Source organism: Amblyomma maculatum, chromosome 8, assembly GCF_055883805.1.
Source record: "Amblyomma maculatum isolate TAMU_Amacu chromosome 8, ASM5588380v1, whole genome shotgun sequence".
Classification (NCBI taxonomy): domain Eukaryota; kingdom Metazoa; phylum Arthropoda; class Arachnida; order Ixodida; family Ixodidae; genus Amblyomma; species Amblyomma maculatum.
Window position 1 is genome coordinate 111,422,754 of NC_139351.1, and position 19,351 is coordinate 111,442,104.

Consider the following 19,351-nt stretch of genomic DNA (forward strand, 5'->3'; position numbering starts at 1 on the left):
GATATCGGAACATAATTTAAGGAATTTTGAAGATAATTTCATGATAATTTACGACTAATAATAAAACAATTAGGCAGATGCCCATAGGAACCCATGCATTTGGAGATCATCGTAACTATCACTTACTAGTTAAGAGATCTTCTAACACTAACCAGACATTTACTAGTACCCAGAAAGTGCAATTCAAGGTTGACTGTCACTAACCAATAATAATAGTTTGACGTTTCCAGAGGGCCATAGCCGTCACCTAGATGACGTCACACCCGGTCATGTCTAATAACCGGAAGTGATAATGACGTCTTATCCGGTCATGACGTCATGACTGGTGATGACGCCACCAGGATAAACTAATGCAGGCTTACATAACTAGCCGCATATGTTACGCCACACCATTCCAAAACATCAGATCTGAGGAAAAGCGGAGAATAGATGAACTCATCAGACAATGTGCGAAGAGGGCTCTGGGATTACCCATCTCGACCTCGTCTGAACGCCTCCTCGAAATGGGGGTGCACAACAATTGGACGGAACTAGCGGAGTCTGTGCGCATGGCGCAACTAGAAAGATTGAGCAGAATCACCACGGGCAGAACCATCCTCGGCTGAGTTGGTCTGCAGTCAGATAGATGAACAAGCGACAAAGAGGACATTCCACGAAAGTGCTGCGAATATATAATAATGCCCCCGCTACCTAAAAACGTGCACCCTACGTAAAACAAGGAGAGGAGACAAAAGAGGGCCGATGCGCTCGCAAAGAAAGCGGGGAAAATGAAGACGGTGGAAGTCGCCTACGTGGACGCGGCTAGCGGGAAGTCGGGGGTGCCGGTGGCTGCGGTCGTCAACGGCCGCGGCGTACCCACCGCCGTCGCGTCTGTTAGAAGCCGAAATGTAGACACGGCTGAAGAAGTTGCGGTAGCACTCGCTTGCGTTGGAACGGAAGCCAGCATAGTTATTAGGGACAGCAAAACGGCTGTCTGGAACTTTGGAAAAGGGACGGTCTCGAAGGAGGCAGCCAAAATGTTAGAGAAAGGAAAACTTGAAAGAAGGATTCGAATTATTTGGAGCCCCGCGCACTAATCCGTCTCCGGCAACGAGGCGGCGCACGAGCTAGCCCGAGTTCTCTACTTCCGGGCAGCCGTAGAGCCATCTGATTGCGATGAGATGGACGAGAGGCTGCAAACGTATAACGGAATCTTAGAACTGTACAGACTGAGCATAAGGTCCCTGCCACCACCGGACCGAACGCTGAATAACAAGGAGGCCGACGCTTGGCGGCTCCTGCAAGCTGGAAATTTTCCAAGCCCTGTCTGGCTTTTCCACACGCAAGTGGAGGAAAAGGCGGACGATAAATGCGAAACCTGCGAAAGCCTGGGAACTGCTACTGCGGAGCGAGACCCCTGCCAACCAGCAGCAAGCTATCCGCCTGGCGGCTGAAGCCGCGAAGAAACACTGTCGTTTCGCATGTCTTTAGTCGCGGAGGCCCCGGCCTCCGTCCAATAGGCCTGCGTGCCGGGGGCGGGGAGCAGGGGGCCTCCTACATCAGTGGAAAAATAAAGTTCTCAACAACAACAACAACAACAACAACAACAACAACAACAACAACAACAACAACAACAACAACAACAACAACAACGACAACGACAACAACAACAACAACAACAACAACAACAACAACAACAACAACAGCAATGACGACAACGATAACAACAACGACACGCATATACGAAGCTGACCCCGCCGGGCGTTCCATCCGTGCGGAGCCTTTCATTTAGTGTTTCCTCAAAAGCCGCACCACAGAGCATATATAGAAATAGACGCAGTACAGGAGGTTGGTTGGTTGGTAAGCATTTATTAAAGCAGTCAAGGGGCCGAAGGCCCTGATTTAGGGGTCGGCCAAGGCTCTTCGGAATCTGGTAGCCTCTAGAGCGAGACCGATGAGCGCTCGTTGGTCGTCCAGGGTAGAGCTGCGTAGACGAGCCTCCCAGGTATGTTGTGTGGGTGTTGGCATGTGCTGTCGTGGATAAGTCCAGACTGTATTAAGGAGGTCTGCTGGGATATTGCAGTGTTTACACATCGGCATATACCTTTCAGAAAATACATTGTGGAATCTTTTGGGATTGGGCAAAGTGTCCGTCTGGAGTTGGCGTCACATGACGGCCTCTTGTAAGCAGGCATCAACGGCGTTTAAAATTGGTTGACAGCAAAGAAAAGGCGCAGTATCTGTCACAATTCTAGTCGATCACGAACTGTCTTGCAGTCAATGCCTAAGCAGCGCGGGGGGGGGGGGGGGGGGGGGGAAGGTTTCCGTCTTGAAGCACTTAAGTGAGCCAGAGTGCCCCTGAACTTTTTCATCCTTCTTTTCCTGTGATGATCTCCTTGCGCCGTTCCATTGGTTAGTATGAACCAGCTAGCCATTCAGCACGTGGTAGGGAATTGCCCGGAGCAGTGGGCTTAGGCGAAACAAATCTGCCTTGCCCAGCTCACCTTGCTTCCGCTGCCATTATTGTTCTTTTTGGATCCTCCGTCAGGTGTCCTCGTCGGTAACGATTTTGCAGCCGTGTTGCATGTTGATCTTCAGCGGGATGTCAGCGTCGATCGCTCCCGTGACCGGATATGGGACTGAGATCCGTCTTTCCTTGCCGTCGCTGGTGAACCGCAGCGCTTTTTCACTAGCTGCAGTCCTTCTAGGCCTGGTCATACGACGTATATAGCTCGCGACAGACGTTGGCTTTTTTGAGTTCGTTCATGCATTCGCAGGACTTTTATAGTGCGCTTCACCGCGCAGCACACATATGTGCTCGCAGGCGCGTTAGTCTTCGGCCTGTTGACATTCACTGCATTCGTGTTTTGGCCAATTGGCCTAAGCGCAGTGCACTCAGGCCAACACGCGAGTTTTTGAGTGCAGGGCCACTAAGGGCTCTGGCACGAAAAAGTTGTAGCACATTTGCCGTGTCAGCCTGTGCTTATGTGTCGCCGCATTAATGTAGACGCCTTTGGCGAGTCTTGACCTCGAATTCGATAAACGTCGACTTACCGATCATTCTGGCATAGGCGATCTTGACTCCCTTTGTGAGGACTTAGAGGATAGTCGTGGATTTTGTAGGTTTAGACCTGGTTGGGTGTTGTGCAGAGATCGTTTACAAGGGGTCACCGGCATCGACACGTACCCTTCTTTCTGTATTTTCTTATTGCTGTCAGCTTCTTTAGCGCCACCGCGGCCGGTCGGTACAGTTACGACTTCACAGCACACGTTCGGGTTATTAATCGCGTTTACTAACGCCGTTGCTGCTCGCTGAAACTCTAAAGGCTTTGTATTCAGCCCGCTGGGCTTGATGACATTGAAGTCTGCTTGCGACAGCAATGAAAGTCACGGCATTCGTATCGGTATTTCCCCCTGTCCAGTCTGGCGAGTAGCCCTGTCGTCTTGGGTTTTCTTTTGCTTGAAACACCTGTCAAGGTTTTGGGCTTCCCCGTTTCGGGCTTCCCCTTTTCCGGCTACTCCTTTTCGGGCTTTCCCGTTTCGGGCTTTCCCCGTTTCGGGCTTCCCCTTCTCGGGCTACTCCTTTTCAGATTTCCCCTTTTCGGGCTACTCCTTTTCGGGCTTCCCCGTTCCGGGCTATCCCGTTTCGGGCTTTCCCGTTTCGGGCTTTCTTTTCTTCTCGGCACCGGCTTGATTTGTCCTTCATTCGATTTTAGGGTCCTGTCTAAAGCTTGTACGGGATTTCTTCTGCTGCTGATTATGATGAAGATAATGTAAGTGGGGTCCGTGTGACGTCTTCTGTGATGATGCGTTTATAATCTTTCTCTTAACATGCCGTTACAGCGAAAAATAAAGATCAATTCGCTAAACTTTACGCCCTGTGGCTTATTGATAGTTGTAATACTGTATTAGTTCACTAGCCAATAAGAGACGGCCACGGGGAGAGGGGATGATTTGAAGCTGAGGCGATACATACATGGCTCCGGCCAGAACTCTAATAACTGCCTTTTTTTTTTCAGTTCAGTATCGTATAATATTGGCTATCACAGCCGCCAGTAGCAGTTCAGCCCCTTTTCGATTCACGTGACTCCTCTGTGTCGCTGGCTTTTTGTCCATGTCGAGCACGTACCGGAAATGACAACCGCGCGCGGGCCGTTTCCTTGGTCGTCGCCATGGAGAAATGGCCGTCGCAATCTGACTGCGTTGCACGCGCTCTTTCTCTCTGTTCCTTCACGTGGCCTTTTCCTTCTCTGTTCTTTTTTCACTTTCTCGATCTGTCGCTTGGCTCGCCGCATTCCCAGCCGTCAGTATTCCGCTGCGAGCGCGCCGAGCTGTCGTCGATGGAGAGTAAAGTACCGGGGCCGACGGCGGCGCTTCTTCACTGGCGTGGTTTGTGCTTTGGTTGCTTTCGTCCGCTTAAGGCGGTTGTGGGAAGACAGCAGAAATAACGGCGCACATTGGTCGTCGGTCCCGCATGACCTTTCTTGCCATCTTCCTTTGGTTTTCTTTTTGCCCCTCTTTATTTCATTTTCTTTCTTTCGTTTCATTCCTTTCTCCATTCTCTTTTCTTTATTTATTTCTTTTATTCTCTCTTTCATACTTTTTCTTTCCCCGTCATTTCTATTTTTCATTTTTTTTTTTTGCGCCGCGATCCATCAGCGGTTAGGGCGATCGGCCGGTGACACTGGGGGCCCAGGGTTGCTCCTGACAATGGCGACTGCGTTTTGATGGAGGCAAAACGCATAGCGCCCTTGTACTGTGCAATATCAGGGTACGCTAGAGTAACCCAGGCGGTCGAAATTAACTTGAGCCTCTCCGCTACGGTGTCTCTCATAGCCTGAGTTGCTTTGGTAGGGTGAACACCACAAACTATACAAAACAATCCTTCCTCTCGCTGCCTCTCTTTCTTGCTTTCTTCGTTGCTTTTCATTCCTCCTTTCCATCATCCCTTCCTTTCTCTTTTTCATTTGTTTTCTTTCTCTTACTCCTATTTCCTCCCCTTCTTTCATTCCCCTTCGTTTTTTCTCTCGCCTTTTCTTTCCTTCTTACTTTCTCTTCCCTCCGTCATTTCCTTCCTTCACTTCCATTTTTTGATTCCTTCTTTTATTCTTTGTTTTCTGTTTACCATGCCGTTCTTCTTTTCCATCCCCTTCATCAAAAAATCCGGCGTCGGCGATGTAAGCGAAAAATCGCGAACATGGTGCTGGCAGGCGGTAGCTGGCTGCTGACATGGCCGCACACTCATTGTACCTTGCATGACCTTATACGTTTGGCTGAAACTGTCTCCAGGTGGCACAAATCTTGGGCCCAGTGTTGGTACTACGTTGGCAGAGTGTGGTCCTACATGGGGCGGGACATTGCCAACGCAGTACCGACACTAAGCCTAAGATTCGTTATGGAAGGGTGATATCAGACTCAGCCTGCCAGGACCCTTACATTCACGCTACCCCAAGGTCACACAGGCACGTTCATGCGGCTTGGCTGTGGTGGGCTGGTATCCTAAGCTATCGCGTCATACCCTTAAATGCGGATCTTAAGTGTGCCCCATGGTGCCTTTTGTAACGAAAGCTACATTGACCACGAACGAGTAGTTTCGCGTGGCGGGAGGCACAGAGCCGTTACCTAGCAACCGCCGCAGCTGGCGAACGCCGCGCTCTCGCCGCGCCATCTGGTAATCAAGAACCAACCAGAATAAGATGTTTCGTCTTTAATGCAACAGCAAAATAGCTAGACATAGGGAATAGCACAGCGTAATTCTCCTTCTCTAGCTTGAGGATGATAGTAGTGATGATGATAGGCTAGTCAGCGGCGCATTTCGGGCGAGCGTGTACTCAGCATTGGAGAGGATTGGACTAGATTAGATTGGACTGGATTTGACTCGATTGAACTGGTTTGGATTGGTCATGCTTGGATTGAATTTTATTACACTAGATTGGTCTGGATTGGATTAGACTAGATTATACTGGATTGAATGGGATTAGATTGCATTTGGGAGGAATAGGCAGCCCAGCGCCATGGAACACATGTTTTCGCTACGTATATCCTGGCTATGCGCACTGCTAGTAGACCTGTCCGCTATGCTGCGCTGCACACAACATCACCTTGTAGGGAGTTTTCTTGCCCGAGCAGTCCCGCAGTGAAGCGAAATAATCGAAACGCTCTTTTGGCAAGTTTTCTTCTCCCTCAGCTCGTGCTACGATGAAAGGTACAAGAGCACATTTTTGTTGCCATCCAAGCCCTGTCCTGTAGCGCGTGGCGACGCCCCGTAAATTATGCGGCGGGTCAGAGCGCCTCCGGCGTGGGCAGGCGGCTGTCACGGACAGCTTTGACGAAATCGAAGCCGTCCTCGCCGCTCCTGTCGATTGTACGTGACCTGTACCCGGGGCTAATAGCTTACGAAGGGAAAGCCGTTTAAATCTTCCTCTCTAGGCGAAAGGAGAACGAAATGGAGATAAATATTATCGCCTCGCGAGATAGAAAAAAGATAGGAAGTGAATGAGTTGGAGGGATAACTTTCGCTGTAGAGCGCCACCTTGGAAAGTACTCTTCTTTTTATCCATCGATTCCTGCTTTATATATGAGCTGATAGCTTAGGCTGTCGCGTTATACCTTTAAAGGCTGAGGTTAAGTGTCCCCAATAATGTAGCGCCCTACACTGATAGGGCATGATAGAGGAATAATGTAGCAAGCAAAAGACCCAGGCAGCACAAACAAATGGCCCGACATTGGTAGTGTATTGGCAAATGTTGGCCCAACATAGGGCCAATGAGCTCCCAACATAGTACCAATATTGGTCCATGATTGTGCTGTTTGGGGAAGCTTCCATCTAAGTTTAACCAGTGCTAAACCACAGCTATCTTTTTGCAACGTTTAAAACAGCATTCGTTCGACGGGTTCAGTGAGGCGTTTCTTCTTTTTTTTTTTTTTTTTTTCGTCAAACTGTTCCTTACGTCGGGAACTGCATTACCATTTCCTTTGTTACCTGTGCGAAATTTCCTGCTTTTTCTTTAGTTTTATAGTTAATTCCGGCATGAACCATGAACTTTGGCCTTGCAGGATTTTAAAACAAATGAGTGAATAAATAAAACAACAAACATACTTGCATCTACGCACTACTTGTTCTCGATCCGCTGTCACAGAGACCCGCCGAGCGCTGCTTCCGTAACCAGAGGGAGTCCTTCCGGGCCAGCAGAAACGGTGAGTTGGATTTGTATGTTCCGTACACTGTGTCTCGGGTGGTGCACAGGTCACGCGAGGACATGGCGACGCCTTTGTCCGCTGCATTGAGGGCAGCATGGCGGGCCGTTTGTTGTTTCTGTGCCTGGAAGGAACCTGGCAGAGCTGTGTTTTGAACTTTGTGGATCATACCGCAGTTAAAATGTGGAAGCTGAGCCAATGAAAGTGTGTTTGTGTCATTTTCTTTTGAGTACGATGGCATATAAACTTCATCACGAAGAAACAAGAAAAAGACGCGGCATGGTGAGCCATACAATTTGCTGACTGGATCAGACAGTGATGAGTCGAGTGTTGATTGGTCGGCTGGGTATGTGACGTCATCTGACACGTGTTATGACCGAGTTGAGAGGCGCGCATTTGGCAGGCGCGCATGCTCACGTGACATGGTCGAGCGCGATGGAGGACTCGGCTGCAGTTGACTTGGTTGTGTGCAGACGTATTTAGGCAATCCGCGTTTCTAGTTAGAACCTTCCTTAAAAACTATGTCACAGTAACCTCATGAAGATTTTGCCCTGCAGGTGTCATACATTATCATAAATATATCAGACAAAATGCATGACCATGTACGATATTGCGTGACATCTGTATGATATTCATATAGCATCGTATGATGAAGCCTGTATGAGGTTAGTGCATCATATGTATTTTTATTTTCAGCAGGGAATGCAAACAGAATCAATGCTGCATGTGTGTACCATTGTGCAAGGTCGCTGCAAATGAAAGGGGCGTCTGAAGATTGAGTGTCGGAGGCTGCGCAGGCTCTGCGCATGCGTCTAGCAGTAACTATGGATGAGTCGAATCAGGCTGAGCGAACTGAGATGGATGGAAAATCTTTATCCCGTCGGAAAGAAGGTGCGCTTAGATGGCCATCAAACCATGGCTGACGGAGACCTCGATGGCCCACTCCACGGCCCTTGTGTGGACGACCGGATCTGAGCTGGCCAACACGGCCTCCCATTGCTCGGGAGAAGGATCACGCATAATATCCGCCGGCTGCGGTGCTATGTGCTATGCTGCAAATTCATAAGGCATGGTTATAGGTTGCCAGCTTCTGACACCATTTGTACTCCAGCTGAATCTGCTCCGGGTATATTGTACTGAATATGTATGGAGTGAGGGAAGACCTTTTTATCAATTTTCTCCAGGCGCATTCATGTGCCTTGACCAACTGACTGCTTGTCCGGGAGCGGACAAATCATCTGGACCAGTTTATAATGATTTGTAATATCGTGAAAGGACAACCCCATACGAAAAGGGTGTATGTACTTCAATGGAAAAGTTTATGGTCAGCTATGTCTATCAATGAAGTTTTGTATATAATTTTCTATAGGCAGCTATAGAAAATTCTATACCACTTTGTCTATAGCTTCTGGACCATACAAAATCTCCTTAGCCAACTATAGAAAACCATATGTCCACGAAGCTATAGACTATTAGTCATACAGTTATCTTTAGCAGTCTATAGATATTTGAATGGATCTAAAGCTACAGACTGCAAGTCATAGAATCAGTTAGAGCAAGCTATAGAAAATTTTATGCTACGGGAGCTATAGATTATTAGTCGCACATTTATCTTTAGCTGTCTATAGAAAGTTGAATGCCTCTAAAGCTACAGACTGCAAGTCATAGAATCAGTTTTAGCAAACTATAGAAAAGTTTATGCTCCTGAAGCTATAGAATATTAGTAATACATATATCTTTAGCTGTCTACAGAAATTTGAATGCTTCTAAAGCTACAGACTACAAGCTATATAAGCTGGTTTATCTGGCTATAGAAAAGTGTATGCTCCTGAAGCTATAGACTACTAGTCGTACAGTTACCTTTAGCTGTCTATAGAAATAAGAATGCCTCTAATGCTAAAGACTGCAAGCCATATAAGCTGCTTAGCTGGCTATGGCAGTGTATGCTCCTAAAGCTATGGAATATTAGTCATATAGTTATCTTTAGCTGTCTATATATATTTGAATGGCTCTAAAGCTATAGACTAATAGCTATATAAGCTGCTTTAGCTGGCCATAGAAAAGTGTATGCTCCTGAAGCTATAGACTAGTAGTTATACAGTTATCTTTAGCTGTCTATAGGAATGTCAATGCCTCTAAAGCTACAGACTGCAAGCCATGAAAGCTGCTTTAACTGACTATAGAAAAGTTCATGCTCTCGAAGCTATAGACTAGTAGCCATACAGTTATCTTGAGCCGTATAAGAAATGTCAATGCCTCTAAAGCTACAGACTACAAGCCATATAACATGTTTTAGCTGGCTATAGAATATTGTATATACCGAAAGCTGTAGACCCGTAGGCGTACACCCTTTTATGAAAGTACATATACCGTCGGTTCGAATCCCTCGTGCGACTTTTACTCTAGCTTGATTAAGAGTTGTGTGCTGTATGCAACGAGAAACAGTATGTCATCAACTACAACGCTGTACGACAAATGGATTGCGTCACGATCTTTGTGTAACTGGTGGGAGCACTGACGCCGCATGGAAGTACGCCTGCGATGAGTACCTCCGACCCATGATGGGTTTATTCGTGGGGACTGCTGGCCAATTTTCAGTTCTTTAGGTATCGAATTGAAATAAACGTCCGAAGATATAGAGCGTGACACACATGCACATATACAGGGATTTGAATATTTGGGGGCTGGGATTTAAAACATTCCTATGCAAAATCTACTACACCATTCAAGCTGAAATAACGTTCACAAAGTAGCAAAATATCGTCTACGTTATCTGATAAGTGATTCAACATCGGTACTTGCCTAGATTTTCCGAAATCAAGAAAAAACTGCTCTCTGCGGCGTGCACAATTTTCGTAGAAGAGAGTCGAAAAGCTATTTTAACATGGTGCGTCATCTGTCGGGCAGCGAGGCAAGCGCGCCAACGGCCGGGATGGAGCTTGTCTCACTGCTCGACAGATGACGCATCATATTAAAATAGCTTTTCGACTCTCTTCTGCGAAAATTGTGCACGCCACCGAGAGCAGTTTTTTCTCGATTTCGAGAAATCTAGGCAAGTAACGATGTTGAATCACTTATCAGATAACGTAGACTATATTTTGCTACTTTGTGAACGTTATTTCAGCTCGAATGGGTTAGTAGAGTTTGCATAGGAATTTTTTAAATCCCAGCCCCCAAATATTCAAGACCCTGTACACTTGCGCATGCACAAACACACGCACGCACATATACACACATGTGCGTGCGTGCGTGCGAATATTCTATAGCTGACCATAGAAAATGCTAAACATGAAATACTTACATTAGGACACCAGAATTAGTCCATAGGTTATAGACTTCTATAGCAGTACAGCTTTTTGAGCCATATATCTATAGCCGACGATACAAGGAAATTTCCATAGCTGGTCATAAATGTTTGTAGGCGACCATAGAAAATGCTAAAGACTGCAGTACATAGGGGGTCATAAGTCTATTGAATAGGTTCAAGACTTACATAGAACAGACTACAGAAAAACCTAAAGACTACCATAGGAACGGCTATAGCTTTTTGGGCCAAATATCTATAGCCGGCCATACAAAGATTTTTTTTACGGCTGACCATAAACGTTTATACCAGACCATAGAAAATGCTAAAGACTGCAGTAAATAGGTAGCCATAAGTCCGTAGAAAAGGTTAAAGACTTCTATAGAACAAACTATAGAAAAACGTAAAGACAGCCATAAAAGCGGCTATAGATATTTGGGCCAAATATCTATAGCCGACCATACAAAGAATTTTCTATAGCTGACCATAGGAAATTTTTGTATGCGACAGCTCATCTCTCGCCGGGTCACCTGCTCGGCTGAAGAAAACTCGAGAATTCGTGCGAGCCGCTATTTGTTCCCAGAGTGTGCCGATACCCAGACAATTTCCACCTCTTTAGGTCCTCGTCATATAGCCTGATTAAGCATTTCTGCCGCTGTAAAATATATTCTGCCGCTCACCAAATTTCGGATGGCTTTTTTTTTTTTATTCGCTGAAAATCTGGTCAACGTTAGTGTCAGACACAGCTAACGCTATAGTTTCCGCCTCTGCAGTTTCTGAGGAGCGGGTTCTGACTGATCCAGAGTTGACCGAGCGTTCTCGTCCGTCCACCATTACAACTGCAGATAATTGTTCTTGTCCTAATACTCTGCGACGTCTACATACACGGCCTCGTTGTACTTCCCATACTTAGCATTGTAAAATTCTGGCTCTTGCATTCCTGCGGCCCTCGTGATGTAGCGGATGCATATTCTTGGGCGAAGACTATACGTAGACGCATTTGTGCATTTCCCGCTTCACCTGAACTTTCATTTCCCCGGCTGGAGACTACACCTGAATGCCCAATGCCGATCCTCTCCTATATGTCCCTTCCCGCTCTTGTTTTCGAAAGCCTACCGAATTGCATCACCAGGTGCGCCTCCCGTAGTTCTTCCAGGGTGTTGCACACCCGTACTCCCAGCAGCCTTTCTGTAGACGCATTGCGCTGCAATACAAGGACCGCCTTATACACCTGCCTAATCATAGCCTTCACTTTTTTTTTTCTCCTTTGCCCCATTTATATATATATATATATATATATATATATATATACATTTCTATAGCTGACAGTTCATATTATATATATGTATATATATATATATATATATATATATATATATATATATATATATATATATATATATATATATATATATATATATATATATATATATATATATATATATATATATATATATATATAATATGAACTGTTTTACTGATGACGAACGCCTGCACCAGCTGACATAACTCTTTTTCCCGAGCACCTTTCTCGCATTGGCGATTCTCCTTATGAGCCTCATAGTCGCGTTTACCCTGTCCTTAAGCTTTCATAAGTCCTCTCTATTCTTCCTGTTAGTCTACAAATACATGCCCAGGATCTTGATCGTTTGAACCTTAGTTTGATCGTTTGAACTCCCCACCTTTACCTCTAGCGGCGGTGGCGGCATATAGGGTCTTGCATGTATTCTTTTTGGTTTTGGTTTATTCCTAATCAAATATAGCTCGAACTTGGGCTGAGAGCGCTAGAGTTCTGCCTCTGCATCTATAACTCCTCCACAATATCTACTGCCATTTGCAGCGTATCCTCCAGTTGTCTTTCGCTCTGCTGACCCACAGAGTAACGTCGTCCGCGTAAAATGTATGTTTCAGTCCCCGTGTTCCGTCCGGCCTCGGCGGTTTTTTGATCAGGGCTAGACTGAAAAGCGATAAAAACGACTCCTCCGTCCGTGACTGCCCCCCTGCGTGCAAATAAGTTTTTGTAATTCGAGACTCAGGTACGTGGTCAGCGACGGACGGAGGGCGCATGGTGCCGCTGACGGAACTGAGACTTTATTGCTGTCGCACTCTCAACCCGCAGTGTAAACGAATATTCATTATAACTTTTATTCCAGGAAATATGGAAACATGGAATACCGGGGAATGGATCGGATAACTTGTCGCGAGACGACGGTTGATGATGTAGAAAATTTTCGGATGGCATTTATTCTTTGGCCACTTTAGGTCTAGTAATTTCCTCGAACTGTTTTCTGTCCACGGGAAAGTTGAGAAAGGACACGCCTCGCACTTCATCGCGTTTGGGTTACGACCTTATCAGATAACTTATATGAGTGTGCGAAGAGTCCTCAAAGTCTGACAGTTTGTCATTGTGCAAACCAAATTGTCCATAATGTTTTTTTTCCGATGAAAGTGGTTCGCGGTGTTCTGAAGTACACATGAGCCGATGTGACCGAAAGAGGAGGGCAATGGGAATGAAGTCTGTTGTATAAATAGAACGCGGCCGCCGGCCGTCATTGGATCAAAGTGATTTTGTACAAAGATCATGATCTGGTGTGATGCGCCACCAATAAAAGATCATCCAAAAAAACAGCGCGAACAAACGGGGACGAAAGCAAGAAACCACAATTTTTCGCAATTCCCGTTTGTTAGCGCTGTTTTTTGGATGATGTATCACCAACTCGCCCGCCTAACTATGCCTTAAAAGAATCTCTTGTGTAATTTCTGACTCGGTCCGTTTTCAGGCTCTGCCGACTCTTAACCTGAGCCCACTTCTGGCTCGAACTTGTTCCTTTCTCGAACCGATCCACTCACTCATAATGGGTCTTGGCGCGCAGCGGAGCCTGGCCCGGGGCACCTGCGCGGACGCCTGGAGCGCGACCTGCTCAACCTGGTTCGCGGCGAGGAGCGCGCCAGGCCAAGGCGCTCTCCGTCACCGCCGCCGCCGCCGCGCCGCAGGTGAGGCTGGGAAGATGAACCAGTTTGAACATATTTTGTTCGTTTGTAGATCTCGCCTGCGTCGTGTTTTATGGGACGTAAGCGGTATTAGAAATATCCGACTGTTATGTGTACAGGTTTCTAATCCTTATTACGCTGCAGCTCGTGCTGATCATTTCCTTTCTGTTAAGATCTTCACTACAGGTGACATGTCTGCAGCGACATTTTATCACCAGAAAAAAAAAAAAAATGTGTCAGAACAGAATTGGTCTTAAAATTTTTCAAAATGATTTCTTCTTACTTTCTTTACACAAATAAAACGTCTGGATTCTATTGTGCCCATTCGACTACGGTTTTTGAAGCGTGTTCTTTGATTTATGAGTATGCCGCTCGCAATGAATATCCAGTTGCTGATGCCGGCACGAACAGCCTAATTGAGACGCTAGCGTTCAGTTATAGAGAAGCCAATATGGTAGTATACGCGGCAAACTTCAATAGGGCACAGCTGCAGGGCTTGAGGCTAAAAAAGAGATGGCTGTAGGACAATTATATTTGTTGTAGTATAAAGAATGTTGATGTTTATAAGCCGGACATATTCTAGAAGTGTTACTGTACGTATCATCAAGGTGGACAATATATAGAAATAGAAACCTAAGACCTACAGAGCCAGCAGGTTTCGCTTTATGCCTCTTCGCTTCAAGGGGGGCGCTCTCAAGCACCAGTTCATTCATCTATTTATCCCTCCAGTAGGAGCAGCCGTGAGCGCCACCATGGCCGCAGTGGGAACAAGCGGGCTGCCTTACGCTCGCCATCCCTGCTGTCTTCGTCGTCTGACGCGAGCCAAACATCGCGTGGGAGGCGTCACAGGCGTCGCAAGAGCCATCGCCGGAGGTAGTAGTAGAACAGTCGAACCTCGGAATCCGAAATCGACGCGGAACCGCAAAGTCGTCGGAATCGTGCTGATCGCGATTTAAGGGGCGCACCCATCAGCCTAGTGAGAGCAAATCCAAGGCCTCAGGTCAAATGAACCGGTTGTTCGAATATAGGCTGGTTCAGTTAACTAGTTTCTCGGACAGGAATTGGGTAGATAAGGCATAACAAAATTAAAAAAAAAAAGAAGCTGACTTACAACCCACAGTATTAAACAACAGGATTGGAGTTGTCTGCACCTATCGAGCCTCGGAATAGTTTTAATATTTGTCTAACGTCACAGTTTTGACTGGAGGAAATGGCAAGTAGAGGGGCCGTGAACAAACTATTGGATTTTGCCACCGGAATGTTTAATGCAGACAATGGAAGCAGTGGTTAGGGTAAGCACGACTCTGACAGCTGACGTTCTAGAAGAGCGGAAGTTGAAGCTAGATGGGTGCATAGTGAATATAGCCCGGCTTTGCGGCGGTGCCAGTACCAGCGGTCAGCTTTCTGTGGCTATACAGCAAAGGGTAGCCAGGAAAGGTAAAGCGGCGGACCTTTGTACCCCTAACTCTGTTTCGTTCGAAGTAGGGGTGCGGTGGTGTGGAAGGGGAGCTGGAGAGAGAATGCCGGGCCGGTATGCCGAGAAAGTGCGTCTCCCACCTGCTGTGTTTCAGTTTAACCGAGAACGCCACGTTTTGATGCGTTGGCATTAGATTCCTCATCAGGAACGAAACGCGTAATTCTTTGGAACGGAAGTGACGTCACCAGACCGAAAGTGACGTTTCAATGCCTCTTTTTGAGTTTGTGTCGCCACTTATATATACAGTGCCGAGAGTAATACACAAAAGCATTTTGTGTAAATGGGTTATGTGGCAAGGTGGAAGCAAACTGGTAAAAATCGTGATGGCAAACTCAGTAATAATTAGAGTTCATTAAGCAATTTTTCATTTGCCGCAGTTAGCATGTGCATTCTTATATTGAAAATTTGGACCGTGTCATCCCAAGAGTAATCTATTGAGTGTAATGTTTAATAACGCACCGCCCCGCCGCGGTGGTGCAGTGGTTAGGGCGCTCGACTGTTGGGCTCAAGGATGCGGGATCGAATGCCGGCCGCGGCTGCTGCTTTCCGATGCAGGAAAAAAGCAAGGCGCTGGTATGCTGTGCGATGTCAGTACATGTTCGAAAACCCCAGGGGGTCAAAATTTGCGGAGCTTTCCTTTACGGCGTCGCTCATAGCATGAGTCGCTTTGGACATTAAACCCAATTAGCTAAACTTTTAATTACGCACCTGCATTTAGAAATATTCACGTTCGAACCTTGAGCCCCAAACCCTCTAACTACCCACGCGAGAGTGCGGCGTTAGGCATGAATTGCCCCACCCTGGAGTGACGCAGCTTTTGTGATAGCGCTTCCCTTGTCGCCCGTTTCCGTTTTGGTGTCCTAGCCTTATGCTGAACAACTGTTAGTTCGCAAGTTATGCGTCCACATGGGCCAGAATTTTGATGCCCCTCGTTTACTAAATGGAATACTGGGAATTTTATGCGTTCACGTTTTGAGCCCCAGAAGCAGAACACTAATTTAGTCCCACAGGTAGCGATGATGTCTAAAAGGTCCGTGTCAACCACTACGATAACTTGACTAGACCGACAGATGTTAGGGCGTACCTCTACCCCGCCGAGTAATCCCGTCTCCTCAACGGTAGGGTCCCGCAACTTCTTCTCCTCACTGGTTGCCTCTCAGCAGGTTAAACGGCGATTGGTACCGAGAGGTGTCTTTGAACGCATCCTAAAGGTAACATACACTCACTAAAGGCAGGAAATGATTAAAGTGAAAATAATTAAATAGTGTTACCGTTGTCATGCTGTTACCTCGGCTCTGTTCACGGGTTGTTTTGTGGCTATTAAGAATTAAAAACAACACATGATGCAACCCAGGAAAGATATTGGTAGCTTATTTTAATGTTGCAATTTAAAATATTAAATAAGAAAAATGTTGCACAAGATTCGAACTTATGTTTTAATCGCTAAGTGCGCAATTAAGTAGTAATCATCTATTGCGCCACTGAGGCAACAACAAACGGCAAGCTTTAAATGCGCTCTGATTCATTTTACAACATTTCTGCTATACATCATCAGATGACGTTGCTCAGAGGACCCTACCGTTGAGAGAACGGAATAACGCTACCCTGCCAATGCGCAAACCTCAAGGTCAATGGATGGTGATATTGTGACCTTAAACTCTCGCCCTGTGCAGCAAACATCGTCGTCTTCGTCGTCGTGCCCTGGCACGAGAGCACTCTACTAAAGCCGCAGCCGATTACGCCTCGTGTAAAACCGCAACACACTCTCGCGCTGTGCTGCGAACATCGTCGTCTTCATCAAGTTCCATCTGCGCCGTCCGTCTATTTAACCCGCTTTTTTTTTTTTTTTTGTCAGTATAGGTGCCAGCCTAGTGCGCCTGCCTTGTTGACGAGTCTCCTACGTTTTCTAGCCTTCCTGATAGAATAAAATGTGGCGGTAGTATTGGTTCAAGTGGAGTTGAGTGTTTCCTTCAAGTGAGGCGCGTACTGTACGCGAAGGCGGCCTTAATATACGATCGGCTGGTCCCGGTTTTCAGATCCCGCTGGAGCAGCTCCTCAGGGGATGAGGACGGCGTGATTGTGGTGCCAGTAGGGAGCGTGTCTCCCTCACGTGCACCGTTGTCCGGCAATCGAGAGGCAGTGCCGCCGCCGGTTCGGGCATCCCTCGAGCGTGCTGTCAATCGGGAGTTCGTGACACCCGCCAACGCGGCTCCGACTCGCGGCGCTGGCGTGTCCAGCGGTGGCTCGTTCGGCCGCCCCGATACGCCCAAGGTAAATTCTCATCACCGGAAGCCTCCGAACGCACCGGGACTGTGTCATCAGGGAGAAGTGTGGGAAACATTAAACATTTCCGGCTAAGCTGTGAAGGTACGCATCCAGGTATCAATAAAAAGCTCTCTAGAAGCTGGTGATTTTAGGGTGTTAGCAAATATGACTCCCCAGCAATAGAGGTGAGTAAGAGAAGATATCGGTATCGGTGGCGTAAAAGCAGGATAGAAAACTGCACAAACCGTAACCAAAATCAAGGTGTTATGGTTAGGAAAGCTAAAAATACGATCAGGTTAGGAAGAACCCAGATACGACTAAAAGTAAACAAGGTGAGAAGTGCCCCGCCGGGGTGGCGCAGTGGTTACGGAGCTCGATTACTGTTCCCAAGGATGCAGGATCGAATCCCGGCCTCGGCGGCTGCATTTCGATGGCGGCGAAAAGTAAAACGCCCGTGTGCTGTGCGATGTCAGTGCACGTTAAAGAACTCAGGTGGTAGAAATTTCCGGAGTCCTCCGTTACGGCGTCTCTCATAGCCTGAGTCGATTTGGCGCGTTAAGCCCCACAAACCAAACCAAAGCAAACCAAACCAGAAGGTGAGCAGTGCGATATAAATTCACTGCTGCAATTAATAGCAAGGTGGCAGGGTTTGGAAGGGAGACTTGCATCAGTCATTGTGGCGTGCACTACATGATTGTGCTAGCACTCTACCGTGCCGCCGTCGGCAATAGGAGCGCAGGATCACAATAATGTAGTGCGTGCCATTCTGACCAATTCAACAGGCGCCCAGTTGCATTGCCAGAAGTACCGCCTAGAGCCAGAAGTACCAAGCATGACGTAGTCTCAGAGGACATTAGCCACTGCTGTTTAGTGGTAGCCGCGGTAACGTCATGCGTGAAGGGACCTGCCAGTATGAGTTTGCACATTTCCTGCCAGAAGTGGGCGTGGGCACAGGTCGCTTCGTATATTCGTCTCTTGTCCCATGTGTCCGCGATGCGGACACCACCGAGACCGAGATTCTGCGCTTTGAGGAAATGACAGCTCTCGCCGCAATATATGTTTATTCGAATTCTAGTGTTAGCTAGTATCTATATAGCGTTTCTCTGTGTCCGTGTGGCAACCATATGATGTTATGTTTATCCCCATAGTCTCCGTACAGTGTCAACACAGTGCGTGTACTGGTATTGTGTGTTGGACGTGTCTTCCGTGTCTTGTGTCCATGAAGCGTCCGTGTAGTCAATGGAGCGTCTCTGTGTCGTGCCTTGCACTGTTTGCTGCTTCCAGGAGAGGCGCGAGCGGCTGATTGTTTCCCACTGTGTGGCGGAGCTGCACAAGTCCTTGGATAAAAAACGAAAACTGCTGCGGTCGGGCACCAAAAGTAAGTCCTCCACCGCTGACGGTGTCTTGCGGAGCCGGCGCCAAGATGAAAAAACGCCGCGTTTTCGTCATTTTGCCAGATGATATATAGGCCATCGTTAGGCGGTACGCTCGAGCGTTTTTACGCTCTTGTACTGTATGTGCGCATTGATTGTTATTTTCAGTTTGTTTTCATGCATGGTTAGATGCGCTCAGTTCTAAGACGGAGACGACTTCACTCGAATTAAGAGCTAATGCAAAGGAACTAAAATCCAGAGGCGTTGACGTAATTTCTCAGGAATGTGTGAAATGTGTATTGTGTATATGTGAAATGGAACAAATAATGTTTAAAAATAATACAAATAGACGAGAAGACGGCCAGGAAACACGTGGACAAGCGCATTTACAATTCCATTGTTCAGGTCTGTCCATGTTGTTCATGTCTGTCCACGTTGTTCCCGTCTCTCTTAATTGTAAATGCAAATTGGTTTACAGAAAAGGAAAAGAACAGTAGCTGTCACAGTTCTCGGCGGACACCTGAACCGCGCCGTAAGGGAAGGAAGGTGGGAGTGAAAGAAGAACGAAAGATGTGCCATGGTGGAGAGCTACGGAATAATTTCGACTATCTGGTGATCTTTAACGTGCAGTGACATCGCACCCTCTCGCCCACCTTTTCGTTGTCATTTTGCCCTGTGTTATCACGAATATGAACGAACTCGCACAACTATCGGCGCTGTCGTACAAGTAATGTGGTAGGAAAGTGTCTTCCGAGCTGTGTTGCC

General features: G+C 47.0%; 1 protein-coding gene across 5 annotated transcripts in view; it reads left to right on the forward strand.

The window, feature by feature from the left end:
- The window catches only part of LOC146182210 (uncharacterized), an 83,126-nt gene that overhangs the window by 15,190 nt on the left and 48,585 nt on the right, over positions 1 to 19,351 (forward strand). For 3 of the 5 annotated variants that reach the window (XM_084577244.1, XM_084577247.1, XM_084577245.1), the window contains exons 4-8: positions 7,119 to 7,176; positions 13,354 to 13,474; positions 14,201 to 14,344; positions 16,985 to 17,219; positions 18,498 to 18,591. In XM_084577244.1, coding sequence (XP_084433370.1) covers positions 7,119 to 7,176; positions 13,354 to 13,474; positions 14,201 to 14,344; positions 16,985 to 17,219; positions 18,498 to 18,591 — 652 coding nt within the window. The remainder of the gene's footprint in view (positions 1 to 7,118; positions 7,177 to 13,353; positions 13,475 to 14,200; positions 14,345 to 16,984; positions 17,220 to 18,497; positions 18,592 to 19,351) is intronic. The other 2 variants (XM_084577246.1, XM_084577248.1) reach the window with 2 other exon arrangements.